Source organism: Salvelinus sp. IW2-2015, linkage group LG2 (assembly GCF_002910315.2).
Source record: "Salvelinus sp. IW2-2015 linkage group LG2, ASM291031v2, whole genome shotgun sequence".
NCBI classification, from domain to species: domain Eukaryota; kingdom Metazoa; phylum Chordata; class Actinopteri; order Salmoniformes; family Salmonidae; genus Salvelinus; species Salvelinus sp. IW2-2015.
Genome location: NC_036839.1, coordinates 30,504,190 through 30,518,373, shown reverse-complemented (window position 1 = coordinate 30,518,373; position 14,184 = coordinate 30,504,190). Strand labels below are relative to the sequence as shown.

Sequence of the window (14,184 nt, the reverse complement as noted above, 5' to 3'; positions counted from 1 at the left end):
GAATGCATAATAGGGTCAGGAGTTGTTCCTCACCATGTAACAAGGAAAAACTATTGACTAAAATGAATCTCTGAATACAGAGCTACACTGAATGTCTTGATAAAGTCATATTAGCAGATTCTGCCTATTTCACTGTTCTATATTAATTAAATCTTTCATTATCTACACATTATCATTCACTAATGGCATAATTACTTTTATCAGGAACGCCTGATTGTCTAGATATGCCCCTGATGTCTTTTGAATAGCAATTCTGCAAATTATCATAATAAGATTAACTTCTTCCAGTTTCCATTTCCGAAGTTGATTATAAATGTGTTCATTCAATCTCAAAAGCAATTGTTGATTCATTTAATCGTAAGTCTATTTATGAAAGTAGAATTGCTATTGTTGAATGTGACTTAAATAATTATTGTCACTTTGCATTGACCGAGTGATGGCATTTACAGTTGTCAGAAATGTGATGAAATTAACCACATCAAGACTAGCTCAATAGAGGAGTAACACCTGTCTGTACCACAGTCCTGTGTTAGGCTGAGGGTTTGGTCAAGGTGGGTACATACACGGTCCTGTGTTAGGCTGAGGGGTTTGGTCAAGGTGGGTACATACACAGTCCTGTGTTAGGCTGAGGGTTTGGTCAAGGTGGGTATATACACAGTCCTGTGTTAGGCTGAGGGTTTGGTCAAGGTCGGTACATACACGGTCCTGTGTTAGGCTGAGGGTTTGGTCAAGGTGGGTACATACACAGTCCTGTGTTAGGCTGAGGGTTTGGTCAAGGTGGGTAATACACAGTCCTGTGTTAGGCTGAGGGGTTTGGTCAAGGTGGGTATATACACGTCCTGTGTTAGGCTGAGGGTTTGGTCAAGGTGGGTACATACACGGCTCCTGTGTTAGGCTGAGGGTTTGGTCAAGGTGGGTACATACACAGTCCTGTGTTAGGCTGAGGGTTTGGTCAAGGTGGGTACATACACAGTCCTGTGTTAGGCTGAGGGGTTTGGTCAAGGTGGGTACATACACAGTCCTGTGTTAGGCTGAGGGTTTGGTCAAGGTGGGTACATACACAGTCCTATGTTAGGCTGAGGGGTTTGGTCAAGGTGGGTACATACACAGTCTGGAACAGAAAGGGAACCACTTCCAAGCACAGTTTACTACTACAGAACAGAATTCATAGTAATGTTTGATTTGCACATGTCAACTCTCTCTCTGAGCCTGGGAACAGGTGGTTGAAGTGGTGTTGGATCCTGTCGTCTCTGTATTTGTACACAGACAGCATGCAGTAGGGGTCCATGATGCATGTGCTTAGGGCTCGATTCAATCAGATCCGCTTTAGCCAACATTGTCAAAGAGGTTGTTTTGGGGGTGTCAGGGGAACTGCATTAGAGCTGTCAAATCGAACATAGCAAATTGGCTGCACAGAGTTGCGGTAACAGAAATCCCAAGCTCGCAAGAGCAGTGGCTCACCAAAATGGTGGCTCCAACACAGTTCCACTTCCGACCATGCCAAAACATCCACTATGCAGGTGTCTGCTATCGCTAGTTAACGTTTGATCTGCTTGAATCTAGGCCCTACTCTCTCTTCCTGTTTCCATGTAGTTTATGAACACCATCCCTCCATCCAGGAGTGTACGGTCAGGCCTGGAAGATGATGATGTATGGATGGAGAATGATGAATGACCAATGGGACTGGGACAAACAAAACCCAATGTTTACAGTTTACACATGCTGACAGAGGGCCTGTCATAGCCTGCTGTTCTAGAAGCCTCATTTAGAATTCTCATCCTACTCTCCTCTTGCCCTTTCCCTGTCCCCATATCTCTCATTCTGTCTCTTGCCTTCCCCCTCTTTCTCTCTCTTCCTCCCTTTCTATCGTATTCTTCCTTTCTCTCATTCTCCCTCCCTCTCTTCCTCCCTTTCTGTCGCATTGTTTCTTTTTCTCTCATTCTCTCTCTCCCTGACAATTCTGTCTGTATTGTTCTCTGGTGTGTGTGGGTGACATCACCAGCTAGCTGTTAGCAGACACAGAGGTCGTACAGACTAGTTGTCTGTTGGAAGCTGTGAACATGTACTGTTTATTGTCTGCAACAGTAATGGGATCAACCAGAGTTTCAATAGTCTGAAGTAGCTTCCTAATCTCTTCATCTCCTCTTCTCCATAGTCTCAAGTTCTCTTCTCTTCTTCTCTCCTTCATATGCTCTGAACTGAAAACCCAGGATAGGTGGAGACAATATGGTGGAAACACATACACTATCATTTGTATCAGTCAACATTAAAACAAAGGAGAAGAGAAGAGGAAACAATATCAAATTGTTTGGGAAGTGTCTAGGGACATTGAGCAAATCTCCCACTGACATTATGTAAGATTTACACAACAGTTAAAACTTTTGACTTATGCACTTTGTATCCCCAGTTATGATTGGGTCCACACCACAGTGACAAGTAAACAAAGAGAATTGATGTATCTATAATAATAGACAACAGCTGCAGTACTGCGTCATTGTGACCTTCAATGACATGCCGTTTATAGTCTCCCATTTCTAAAATGCAAATACACATCTCAGAGAGAGAGAGAGATGCAGACTGTCAGCTAGGGTGCCAACACGTATGCCTCTGGGCCAAGAAATCTGTTGCTGCTTCTCTCGGCTCTGAGGTCTTGTGTGTGTGTGTGTGTGTGTGTGTGTGTGTGTGTCTGTCTGTCTATCTGTATGTCTGCTTAAGCGTGCGTGCGTGCGTGCGTGCGTGCGTGCGTGCGTGTGCCTGCCTATGTCAGTGTGTGTGTAAATGAGGGCTCCATCTATAAATACCTGTAGTGTTAGCAGCGGAGGGAGTGCAGACAGCAACAGCAGCATTAGCTGCTGCAACGTTTGTTGACAGCAGTAATTAGCCAAGGGCCTTTGTGTGTCTATCTACAGCGACAAGGGGTTTCACATTCCACCTGTTTCACAGCCTCACCAATGTCATGTCTCTTTACTGAGGCCTAGCTGCAAGGAATTATCCTTGCCTGGGAGCAATTGCCTTATTATGATGTTGCCGTGTTTGTACCAGGAAATATTGAGGGATGCTGGTCACTCAGTAGGCCTGCATCTCTTACATCCCACAACGTTATCATATGAATGACCTATGGATTTTGTTGTGCCCACCTGAATGAGCCCCCTGGTTGCTACAGCTGTTCTGTCACCTCTCTCTACCTCCCTATCTAGTTCAACAGATTAACATCCAGATATCAATCACACCAAACTCAACAAAATGGCTGCCATCCTCCCGGTGACCTCTCTAACATGGCTGCCGTTGGAGCCCTCTGCCAGACAGACGTTCCACCGCACCCAGCCCTGGAGCAGACATCCTGAGGGCTGATGTTGTAACTTCACTGGCTGGCCTACATCTGAACAGAACATCTAGTCCTCCTGTGTGTCTGACAGCACAGCTGCAGGAGGAGAGGGAGCCGCTGAGATCTGAGACGTGAGGACTGACAGGTAGAGGAGAGATTTTAGTTGTGTCAAAAGATGAGGGGATGCAGCATACAGTAGTCTCTGTGTGTGTGTGTGCACACTGACATTGAACATGGATGATCTGTGCATCAAAACACTGAGTTAGCCCACTGAGTTAAAGCCCAAACTACATGCATGTCACATTAACTGTTAAAGTCATCTCAGTTTTTTACACATTCTGAGCTAATCTTTGAAATGCTGTCTCAATGCAATGAGAACACCATGAATGAACCTGTCATAGTTGGGGTATGACATTCTGTCCTTTAGAATGCCCCTCCCTCATACGGTACAGTAGAGCTATTGAAGGGCATCTTGACATTGTAACTTGCAAACAAAAGAATGTTGAATAACAGTTGCTAAGCAACCTGTTTTCAGGTCATTCTGATGAGGGAGAACAGAACAAAGTGGAACAGTTGGCCTGTCTGGTGTTGTTGTTGTGATCAGAGCAGAGACCAGTCTGTATCTCAGCATCACTGGTAAAGGATGACTCCTCTTCTCCTAACACTAGCCATGTCATCTTCTCAACCAGGATGGTGTCAGATAAACAAACCTCGACCTTGAGACTGTCATGCACACACACACAACTAGAATGAGATATTATTTCTATGCAAGCACACTAACATGCACACACCCAAAATACTCTAGAATCTAGAATAGATCATGGGGTAGTTTTCCTGAGCTATACACTGCCATATGGTTTGTGTTATTAACAGTGGCGAGATGTTAGTGGGACAGAGAGAGAGTTTGGATCTGACAGAGTGCGCTGCTCAGAGACACATGGAGGACATTACGGCTGAAGCCCTACTGCACTTCTCTGTGATAGCTATCTGAGAGGAGAGGAACCAGATATATGGATCAAAGACCTGCCTGTGTGTCTGTCAGAGACTATTCACAGCAGATTCGGAAGAAAAACCCCCAATCTGATTCTACATTGACACCAAACTTTCAGAGTCTTGAATGCCAAGAATGATGACATTCTAGGACTCAATGCTTTGTTTAGAATGTTAGGAGAGATACTATTCTAGAATCTACTGAATGATGAATCTGACTCATCACAACAGGGCATGCCACACATACATTCCTGAGTTCATTCTCGCCTCAGCGTATATCATGTGATATATTTAGGCAAGCATTGGATATAAATATATATTTTATCAGCAAATTCCCATAGCCTTGCATATTTACAGTGCACAAGCTGTTAAAATGAGTTGGGTGGTGGGAGCTATAGGCAAGTCATTTCCCCTCTCCAGCATGGCAGTAGTACAGCCGAGTTGCAGAAGCTCGGCAAAACAAATCTTTTAGACAGCAGAATCTGTTCTTTTTTTACACGTGTTACAGAACTATACTCTGGTGGAGAGGACTGGTGGAGGGAGGTAGAGCGAGAGATCAGGAGGTGGAAGGGAGAGGCTGGCTCAGGAGGGCCATGTGGGCTCTTCCCAGTTTGAAATAGACCCAGCCACAGGAGGGACAGGAGAGCAGAGCAGAGCAGGCCTTAGCCAAGCACACAACAGCCCTGACCTGTACAGAGGTTCAGAGGGAATACACACCGACTGCTAATAGGGAAACGCTTTACTGCAACTTCAGATGGGAACGTCATTCTCCCAGAATGAGTTGGTTTAGTATGTATTTTAATGATAGAAGCATGCTGGAATGAAGTATAACATGTATAACATGGTCGTTTAGCCATCGGCTTAGATACTGGTTTGTGGAAAAATCTTTTACTGCAGGCTACTGGTGAAACAGCGTTCATTTATGGTTACCAAATGTCACCGTTTGGCACAGGAGCTTCAAAAACATCTCTTACCCAATGTTCCCCCTCTCATCAGCACCTGCTATTGCTGCAGCAGTTAGTAGTTTACTACGATGGCGTTTCAGCGCAGAGGGAATAATCACAGAAACACATTCAAACAGAAACACAATAATGAGTCATTGATTACCATTCCATAAAATGCTTTATTCAGCAACATTGGCTAAATTACACACACACAGCGGCCATGTCTTTACCACATTGAGGAATTCTAAGGTAATTTCTAAGGAATATTATTATCATCTTGTATCTTATGGTATAGTGTATTTACAACAGACTGTACAGTAAACATGTTGACTTTTGTAAACCTATAACTACAGACAACCTTCAACTTGAAAGAGTACCTTTCCTGACTGCGACGTAACAAGGATTGTGTATATTGTCCATTTGTGCAGTCACACTGCTTCTGGGGAAGGTAAGGGATAGAAATGGAGCTGTAGTGTACTGTAGTCCAGGTCAGCAGCTAGGTCTATAGTTGGGATCTTTAGTTTTAATCTGTAGTGTACTGTAGTCCAGGTCAGCAGCTAGGTCTATAGTTGGGATCTTTAGTTTTAATCTGTAGTGTACTGTAGTTCAGGAGGTCAGTGGGGTGATGGGGGCTGTAGTTATCCGCCCTGCTGGCCTTTATCCAGCAGGTCCTTGGCCTCGTTGATCTTCGCAGCCATGTAAGGAGATCCCCCTAGAGGGAGAACACACATCCGCTTCATCAATACCCATCTGTTTCATCCTCCCTTTTCCTCCCCCTGTATCTTCCATCTGTCCTCGCTACCACCCAATTTAAAATGTTCTCCCCATCCTCCTGTTCCATATCTCTCAGCCCTCTATCCATTCCAGGTGAGAACAACATACCACAGTATACACATGGCATGCAAGACATTCAGTTCCGCCCAACCAATGCCCTCTCAAAACCTTCTACTGACTACACAGACGGGATGTGTCAGAGGTCAGGTAAAGGTCAGGTGTAGATGGACTACAGCAGGCTCAGTCATTAGCCGTCTGAGTCACATCCAATCTACAGCTTCTCCGCCTGCCGGCACTGTGCATTAACACCTTGTGGAACAGTAATCACTATTGAGTACAGGGGATAGGTGTATGCTGAGCTAGCACAAACAGAGGTTGAGTCACATCCTAATAGTGTACAGTGACATCCTCTCCTCCTAGCCTTCAACACATTGTTCTGAAAAGTCATGATAGAGATGTGTGTGTGTGTCCTGGGTCAGAGTGGTCAATGAGTACAGCATCCTAGGAGAAGTAGAGTCTGCTGTGTGACACCAAGACAGCCTGAGGGCACAGACGTGTGTGTACACAACACAAACCTCAGTAGCCAATAGCCATGTGTGTATACTGCCCTCTCTAGGCGGTGTGTGGTGTGTGTATTTCAGCAGTACTGTGTGTGTGTGTGTGTGTGTGTGTGTGTGTGTGTGTGTGTGTGTGTGTGTGTGTGTGTGTGTGTGTGTGTGTGTTTTTATAGTAATAAATGAGAAAGCGTTAAGGAGTGTTTTGCAGTGGCAGAGAGCAGGGCCTGACGAAGGCCTCAACTAGTCTGCTAATCAGTCACTGACAAACACAGAGCCGGCCTGGCGAGTGGCTTACAGCACATTAACAGAGAGATACCAAAAACAGGGCTAGAGGGCCAACTCAGGTAATTACTTTCAGAAATAGCAAAACACATCTTGTCCACTGACCCTCCTTGGCTCACAGACAGGAACTAATGAGGTAATTAACCAATCATTCCATCCCATTACTCTGACCAGGAATCAGTCAACACTTTCCTGCCCAAACCCATGACTGACATGTCTCACGGTACTTGACAGTTAATTAAAGATGTCTAGCATCTCCAGGCCTCCACACCTACAAGCCGCTGATGCGTGACAATTAAATGTACAGTACTTTACTATTTCTATTTGACAACTTTTACTTCGCTACATTCCTAAAGAAAATTGTTATTTTTACTCCATACACTTTCCCTGACACCCAAAAGTACTTGTTACATTTTGAATGCTTAGCAGGACAGAACATGGTCCAATTCACACACTGATCTGGCGGACTCACTAAACACAAATGCTTTGTTTTTAAATTATGTTGGAGTGTGACCCTGGCTATCTGTAAATAAAAATTAAATTGTGCCGTCTGGTTTGCTTAATATAAGGAATTTTAAATTGGTCGTACTTTTCATACTTAAGTATATTTTAGCAACTACATTTACTTTTGATACTTCAGTATATTTAAAAACAAATACTTTTACTCAAGTAGTATTTTACTGGGTGACTTTCACTTGAGTCATTTTCTATTAAGGGATCTTTACTTTAACTCAAGTCTGACAATTGAGTACTTTTTCCACCACTGATGATCTGGATCTACATAGTGGCAAGTTAGCTAGCTAATGTTAGCTTGGCAAGCTCCCATGTTGTCACACCAGCTCCATCACGTCACTTAGGCTAGCTAACTTAGCTGTCACTTGTTTGGACAGCTCCATCACAAGTTAGGAATGACAAAAGCAGCGAGTCACAGACATATATATTTATTATTACTTTTTTTTGTTAACAATCATTGTTTGAAAATGTATTTGAGACACTGTCTGGTTTATGGGCTGTGTGTGTGTGTGGCTTCAGGAGTGTGTGTTTAGCCTCAAAGCTTGATCTCCTGTAGGCCTGCTATTGAACTCAACCTGAGAATTCTTAATTTACCAAACTTAACCATTGTTCTTTATTTTCTACATTTTTGTTTTATTTTTTCTCTCTACCAGAATTATATCCACAATATGAGCAGGACATCAAATATGCTGTAAAGGGAAAGGCTATTTGTCATCCTTGATGAGACGACCGATGCCTTTGGAAGACTCTAACCAGTATGAGCGACCTGTTGTTGCAGACCTGGCTTTCTTGGATAAAGTAAACTTTACCACTGTGTCCCAAGATGTAATTTCCTGTCTCAACAACAATGGGGTTGACTTTTTAGCAATGTGTGGGCTTTTGTAAGTGATTCAGCTATCTAAATGAAGGCTTTCACCTGCATCTTGAATGGCCTCTTCCCCCAGCTCTGGACACGTCACCTGCTCTGGACACGTCACCTGCTCTGGACACGTCACCTGCTCTGGACACGTCACCTGCTCTGGACACGTCACCTGCTCTTCGGACACTGTCACCGTGCTGCTGGACTACGTCAACCTGCTCTCGTACAACTGTCACCGTGCTCTGGACACGTCACGCTCTATATACACCGCATGCCTGCTCTGGACACGTCACCTGCTCTGGACAGCGTCACAGCTGCTCGTGGAGCACATCACCTGGCTCTGGACACCCGCTTCGGACACATCACCTGGCTCTGGACACGTCACCTGCTCTGGACACGTCACCTGCTCTGACACGTACCTGCTCTTGGACACGTCACATCTGCTTGCTGGACACGTCAACTGCTCTGGACATCGTCACCTGCTCTGGACACGTCACCTCTCTGGACCATCACCTGCTCTGGACACATGCAACCTGCTCTGGACACATCACCTGCTCTGGACACGTCACCTGCTCTGGACACGTCACCTGCTCTGGACACGTCACCTGCTCTGGACACTTCACCTGCTCTGGACACGTCACCTGCTCTGAACACATGCACCTGCTCTGGACACACGTCACTCTGCTCTGGACACTCACCTGCTCTGGGACACATCACCTGCTCTGGACACATCACCTGCTCTGGACACATCACCTGCTCTGGACACGTCACCTGCTCTGTCGACACGTCACCTGCTCTGGACACGTCACCTGCTCTGGACACGTCACCTGCTCTGGAATCACCGTCACCTGCTCTGGACACGTCACCTGCTCTGAACACAATCACTGCTCTGGACATCACTGTCTGGACACGTCATGCTCTGGACACGTCACCTGCTCTGGACACGTCACCTGCTCTGGACACGTCACCTGCTCTGGACACGTCACTGCTCTGGACACACTCACCTGCTCTGGACACGTCACCTGCTTCTGGACACGTCACCTGCTCTGGACACAGTCACCTGCTCTGGACACGTCACACCTGCTCTGGCACACGTCACCTGCTCTGGACACGTCACTGCTCTGAACACATCACCTGCTCTGGACACATCACCTGCTCTGGACACATCACCTGCTCTGGACACATCACCTGCTCTGGACACGTCACCTGCTCTGGACACGTCACCTGCTCTGGACACGTCACCTGCTCTGCGCATCTCCTGGTGCTGGATGTTTTCCAGAGATGTTTGAGGACGTGAACAGGCTGTGTGCTCTGGTGAGGGTGTTCTGTCAGGCACACCAGCGTCTGGAACGGAGATCATTCATGCTGGAAAATGGCCATTCTCCTGTGAATGCTGTGCAGACCAGGTGGGGCTCCTGGATACCTGCTGTGGAGTACCTTGCAGAGTACATGATGTGCTCACGGACTTCACTAGGACCTTACCAGAAAGGACAGGATGCCAGTCTTAGCTCACATTGCAGTGATACATCTGTGTTTCCCCTCTACCTCAGTGGATGGAGACTTTTCTCACATGATCAGATACTACTCAGTCAGCGTAGGAGCCTGTTGATTGCAAAGTATAACAGCATTGAGTAGTAAAAAGCATGTCAGTCACACACACCCCCACCAACACTCTTTCTGTGTTTTGGTTTAAATCAATTTGATAATAGTTAATGAGTAGTTATATGGGGAATGGAATGAAGAGACAATTGTTAATCTATTTGTTTATGTATTTATAGATGGTTTCATCCATGTATTTGTATTCCTTTGCACTTTGACACTTTATAATTTTTACATTAAAGAAACATTTATGATTAAGGTTGAGTCTGTAGAGGTTATTTTTGACTGCGCTTTAGTAAGAACTGTAGGTTCATTCATCTAATACAGAGAATTAAGCATTTATTTCCATAAAACCATGTTCCCAATGTTATTAAATGATGTTACTACAATAGAGGCCAAAAAAAAGCTTTCTGTAGAAAATAGAGAAAATAAATCCCTGCAGATTCTGTTTGGGTTTGGTCATGACCACAGTAAGATTCCATGTAACCGTTGAGTCATAGTAATCTCTTTTTATCCACTCAGGACATGCTTTGGCAGTATCCAAGTTGCTAATGGCCTGGTACTCAGGGCTCTATTGTCCTTCTAACCACTCTGACATCCATGCAATCGAAAATCACATCAGCCACTTATCATCAAAACAGTATTATGCTTTTAAAACTCACCTCACTGTGATTGCTGAATTTGAAAAAATAAGTTAAACAGCAGGTTGAAACAGTGGAAAACATGATCATTGTGGATGTTGTTTCAAAGCCTAACAACGAAATGGATGAATTTAAAACACCCATGCGCATTGTGTATACACCTAGGCCTATATATGAACTCAAGCCCCTCTCCCCCCCCCAAAAATCTGTAATTTAAAATATTTAAAATATAGAATATTAAAACATTCAGAGAGCGGAGCTGTCAACAGTTTAATGAAATATGTTTAGTTGTGAAAACATGTTACTATCGATGTTCCCGAACTGATCTCACTTGGTTTCCCAAATGAAGCACAGCTGTCATTCATTCACGGAGCTGTCTGCACCCTGGACCTCTCACACAGGGAAGGGGCTACATTTTTCAGTGATTGATGTATTTCAATGAAAACAGAACATTTAAATGAAAACAAGTACATTTTATTTAACTTCGCAAGCAGCTTATTTTAGCTTCAGAACGCTATGCATTCTATTTGAAATTCTGCAGATTTGTCCGATTTCTTTGTGCGCGGATTCCGTGCAGTTCTAGTCATGACTGCCGGTAATACGGTCACCGCAACAGCCCTAGTTATTACCCTCTCTTCTCCATTGATGTCCCTCTAACCAAACACATGGAAACTAATAGATACTATGTTACCAGAACCCAAGACATATCCAAGGGTGACAGCATTGATGGATGTGGCTACAGAAGGTGACCCTACAGAGCTTATAGCCCAATATTTCATACCCTTATTCTCCCTCTCCTTACTCTGTCACCTCAGCCCTTATCGCCCATAGTCAGATAGGAATCCCACAGGCCATTTCTCATTTCACACAGGCCATTTCTCATTTCACACAGAGTACAACTACCCGCCGTGTGTGTACTCCTCTCAGGAGGGAAAAACACATTGGGGACGAGTGTGTAAAACTAGCTACTGTGTATGCGTGTTTGTGTATGACTGTGTGTGCGCACGCATGTAATCCTCTCAGCAGAGGGAGACTGAGGGAGGCCATTAACCTTGAGTAAAAAGAAAAGGGACGAGTGGTTCAATAGACAGGTGCTCTCCTGTTCATGCTGATAACCAGTAATAAAGAGATTAAGCACGTAAAAGCAATATCTAATCTGTAATTTATCATGTCTAGTACCTTGGGGTTAAACTGACCTTTATCTGGGTGGTTCAGGACCATGATCCTCCGGTGGGCATCTCTCACCTTGGACTTGGTGCTGGTTGGGCTTCAGGGAAGACGACAGATAAAGGTTAGAGGGGTGGTTGGGCTATACAAATCAGATTTAGAGCAGGATTGCAGCACCATCTAGTGGACACAGACTGACAAGTTGCAGTAAAACCCATCCAGTTCTTCTGACCACTAAACTATTCAGTGGTGTTCTGTTCTCTCCCTAATGTGATAGACAGTGCAAAATTGAACTAAACCAGGAAGAGAGACGACTAATATAAACCCATCAAAGACCCAGAGAAATCACACACATCCTTAGCATGAACACACACACTGACAAATACAAACAGTCGTGCACACACCCGCACGAACAGTCAAGCATGAGTAGCATGATTTCAGCAGTCTTACCTAATACCAAGGATGAGGCTGGCTTCACTTTTAAGTCATCTTCTGGTCAAACCCTCCTTTATAGTGATGAGATGAGAAGGCCTGGAGAGCGAGGAGAGATGTTAGTACTGAAAGTATACAACAAACCTGTATTCATGAGTCAACTCACCCACTGACTGTCTAGAAACGTATCCTTCTGTCCTCAGTGTAAAGGTTAATAGTATGAAAGGTGGAAGTGCATTATTTGGTACAACAGATCAAAACAAGACAAGAGATATGAGTTGTTGGCTAGGGTTCAGTAACTCCCTGCTCCCACACACACAGTCAGTGACTCCCACAGACAGGCATACAGAGTGTGAGGTCTGATCACTCAACTAGCTCATGTCATGCACTGCCTCAATCACACACTATATGGAATGACTGTTTCACTCACACACCCAAAGTGAGTCATCAAAAAGTGCAGCTGTGTGTCTGCCCTTTCTGACCCCTCCCTTTCCCAGCTGACCTACAGTTGAAGTCAGAAGTTTACATACACCTTAGCCAAATACATTTAAATTCAGTTTCACAATTCCTGACATTTAATCCTAGTAAAAATTCCGTCTTAGGTCAGTTAGGATCGCCACTTTATTTTAAGAATGTGAAATGTCAGAATAATAGTAGAGAGAATTATTAATTTCAGCTTGTACTTCTTTCATCACATTCCCAGTGGGTCAGAAGTTTACATACACTCAATTAGTATTTGGTAGCATTACCGTTAAATTGTTTAACTTGGGTCAAACATTTTGGGTAGCCTTCCACAAGCTTCCCACAATAAGTTTGGTGAATTTTGGCCCATTCCTCCTGACAGAGATGGTGTAACGGAGTCAGGTTTGTAGGCCTCCTTGCTCACACATGCTTTTTCAGTTCTGCCCACAGATTTTCTATAGGATTGAGGTCAGGGCTTTGTGATGGCCACTCCAATACCTTTACTTTGTTGTGCTTAAGCCATTTTGCCACAACTTTGGAAGTAAGCTTAGGGTCATTGTCCATTTGGAAGACCCATTTGCATCCAAGCTTTAACTTCCTGACTGATGTCTTGAGATGTTGCTTCAATATATCCACATCATTTTCCTTTCCTCATGATGCCATCTATTTTGTGAAGTGCACCAGGCCCTCCTGCAGCAAAGCACCACCACAACATGAAGCTGCCACCCCCGTGCTTCACGGTTGGGATGGTGTTCTTCGGCTTGCAAGCCTCCCCCTTTTTCCTCCAAACATAACGATGGTCATTATGGCCAAACAGTTCTATTTTTGTTTCATCAGACCAGAGGGCATTTCTCCAAAAAGTACGATATTTGTCCCCATGTGTCACGCCCTGGCCTTAGTATTCTTTGTTTTCTTTATTATTTTAGTTAGGTCAGGGTGTGACATGGGTATTTATGTGGGTTTTGTAGTGTCCAGGGTGATTGTAAGGTTTAGGGGGTTTATTTAGAGTAGTTGGCTTTATGTTTAGTATAGTTGTCTAGCTGTGTCTATGTTGTGTGTAGTTGTCTAGGAAAGTCTATGGTTGCCTGAATGGGTTCCCAATTAGAGACAGCTGGTTTCTGTTGTCTCTGATTGGGAGCCATATTTAAGGTAGCCATAGGCTTTAGTTTGGTGTGGGGAATTGTCTATGTACAACGTTTGTAGCCTGTGTGTGTGTGTTCAGGGAGGTGACAAGAACTGATGTTAACTCTTGACAGAGCTCTAGAGTTCCTATGTGGAATGGGAGAAACCTTCCAGCAAAGGACACCATCCTGTAGCACTCCACCAATCAGGCCTTTATGGTAGTGGCCAGACGGAAGCCATCTCTCAGTAAAAGGCAACCTGGACAACCCGCTTGGAAGTTTGCCAACATTACCTAAGAACTCTCTTGAGAAAGCAAGACGTGCGTCTCTGAAAACCCAAGAATGAACTGTTTTGGGTCTGAATGCAAGCTCCTCACGTCTGGAGGAAACCTGGGCACCATCCTACGGTTGAAGTGCATGGTGAGTAGGCACATTATGCTGAGCCATGTTTTCAGCGCAGGACTGAGTAACTAGTCAGGATGCGAGGCGAGATGAACGGAGAAAGCAAAGTACAGAAG

General features: G+C 44.6%; 1 protein-coding gene across 1 annotated transcript in view; it reads right to left on the bottom strand.

Annotated features, from left to right (window-relative positions):
* Positions 1-5,404: 5,404 nt before the first annotated feature.
* The window catches only part of LOC111971485 (DnaJ (Hsp40) homolog, subfamily C, member 15), a 20,983-nt gene continuing 12,203 nt past the window's right edge, over positions 5,405-14,184 (bottom strand). The window contains 4 exon segments of the mRNA XM_023998287.2: positions 5,405-5,971; positions 11,681-11,751; positions 12,102-12,133; positions 12,135-12,182. Coding sequence (XP_023854055.2) covers positions 5,898-5,971; positions 11,681-11,751; positions 12,102-12,133; positions 12,135-12,182 — 225 coding nt within the window. The 3' untranslated portion in view covers positions 5,405-5,897.